The sequence below is a fragment of the Macrosteles quadrilineatus genome, unplaced genomic scaffold, assembly GCF_028750875.1.
Source record: "Macrosteles quadrilineatus isolate MER2022 unplaced genomic scaffold, UCM_ALF_1.0 Scaffold_2__2_contigs__length_208266976, whole genome shotgun sequence".
NCBI lineage: Eukaryota > Metazoa > Arthropoda > Insecta > Hemiptera > Cicadellidae > Macrosteles > Macrosteles quadrilineatus.
Window position 1 is genome coordinate 72,116,991 of NW_026542595.1, and position 2,228 is coordinate 72,119,218.

At 41.3% G+C, this 2,228-nt stretch overlaps 1 protein-coding gene across 1 annotated transcript; it reads right to left on the reverse strand.

Annotated features, from left to right (window-relative positions):
- Nucleotides 1-370: 370 nt before the first annotated feature.
- On the reverse strand, nt 371-1,942 carry LOC128984418 (jerky protein homolog-like). The gene has a single exon (XM_054403738.1). The coding sequence runs from the start codon at nt 1,940-1,942 to the stop codon at nt 371-373; it is 1,572 nt and encodes a 523-aa protein (XP_054259713.1).
- Nucleotides 1,943-2,228: the final 286 nt, after the last annotated feature.

Genomic DNA, 2,228 nt, shown 5'->3' on the forward strand with positions numbered 1-2,228 from the left:
ACGGTATTTTGGTTATAATAACACTTTAATAGAACAACTAACCTCAAAAAATATTACGTAATACAGTAACGGTACAGTGAAAAAATGAAATGGAACTAAGAAAAACACTTTAATATAACATCAAAACTCAAAAAAATATTACGTAATACAGTAACGGTACAGTGAAAAAATGAAATGGAACTGAGAAAAACAATTTAATATAACATCAAAACTCAAAAAATATTACGTAATACAGGAACGGTACAGTGAAAAAATAAAATGGAACTAAGAAAAAGACAAGTAGGCCTACTGTAATGAACAAAAATGTAGAGCTGTATACAGAGTAAAATAAAATTAATCCACGAGAACAGCTCTTACTTTGTACTCACAGTTAAGTTTTGGACAAAAACGATGTTATTGTGGCTTGTTTGGCTCGATTAACACGCTTCTTTGACGTAATGTCTCTCCACCTACGAAAAAGCAGAAGATCGGCTCCCGTTGCTTCCTCTTGTTTCTCGACATACTCGATCAGCTGTTCGATGGCCTGGAAAGCCTCACTATGCGTCATGGTTGTTTTCTGGATTTCTTCTTCTTCGTCGTCGTCAGGAGCGGGGTCTGCGTTAACTAAGTCTATAATGTCATTGTCAGTAAACTCCTGGATTTCGTCTTCCTTCATCCACTCACTCACTGCGTCACTGTCTATGTTGTCACAACCAGGAACGTTTCTAAAGAGTTGAACGATTTCTTCACCTGTTTTGTCATTGCAGTTTTCTGTTTCTTTTTCTACTTCTTTGTTATAATCTTGGTCTACTTTGTGGTCCAAAAGCTTTTTCCACGATTTAACCAACGTTAAATCTCTTTTAAGCTCTTCCCAAGCGCTAGAAATCCACAAGGCAACATCTAGCATGTCAGTGTCTTTAAGGCACTCAGAAACACTCTTTCCCACATCCATGCCCTCAATAATGATCGTCAGTAGCTTACGTCGATACAAACGTTTAAGTGTTTCAAGGACCCCCTGATCCATTGGCTGGCACAAAGAGGTTACGTTCGGCGGCAAAAACACGCACTTTATTTCTCCACTTGTTAGTTCATCTGCAGACGGGTGTGAAGGGGCGTTGTCAAGCAATAAAATAGCCTTCTTTGGCAAATTGTTTTTTTCAGCAAACTTTTCAACAGACGGGACGAACTGATTGTTAAACCACTCTCTGAAGATCGCAGAATTCATCCAAGCGCTTTTTTGTCCTCTGTACCACACCGGCAATGTCGACTGATCTTTGAAGTTTTTAAACGCTCTTGGTTTATTTGATTTTCCAATCATGCAGAGTTTGAGTTTATTGTTTCCTGTGACGTTGCTGCAGGCCATTATTGTAACCCTCTCCTTTTTCTTCTTATAACCTGGAGCGCTATTTTCTTCCTTGGAAGCGAGAGTGCAGCTAGGTAGCATTTTAAAGTTCAGACCACTTTCGTCACAGTTGTATAACTGGTCCCCGCTGATTCCTTCCTCGTCAAGCAGCTTGTGTAAAAACATTTTAAACTCTCCCACAGCGTTTTCATTTGCTGACAACTTTTCTCCGCTTATATGAAGCTTTCTGACCCCATATCGATTCTTCCACTTTTCCAACCACCCCTCACTGGCTTTGAAATTGGGATCACTTCCGATTTCCTTATTAAATTGGAGAGCCTTTTCCTGCAAAATGGGTCCAGACACGGGCAGTCCTTTTGATCTACATTGTGTAAACCACAAAAATAACGCTTCGTTAACTTTGTCATTTACGGCCGTTTTCATCATTTTGCACTTTTTTATTCCTGAACTTGATGCCTGGTTAGAACACCATTTTTCTATTTTTTCACGGGATTTTTTCCAGTCACTCACTGTACTAGTCCCCACTCCCATCTCACTCGCTATCTTTTTTGCACTTTCGCCCGCTTGCAAACGTTTCAACGCGTTAAGTTTGTCCTCCATCGTAATGACAATCTTTTTTCTTTTTTCGGCCATAACAATTTCGCCTCTAGCACTCTTCCTTCCCGAAACTAAAACGAACCGTACAAACAATGACTAGGTCACTGAGGCACAAAAAAAGCAGCACTGACAACTGACACGAGTGATGAATTGTCGTCGCCGCGCATGAGTAGGGCGTTGGCGTGGGTAGGAGGGGCGGGTAGGAGGGGTGGGGGAGGGATTCTATTTTTGTTTCGTGAGTCAGTGACCTTGCCCGCGAGACTGCACGTCGCACAACCCTCCCGGCGCG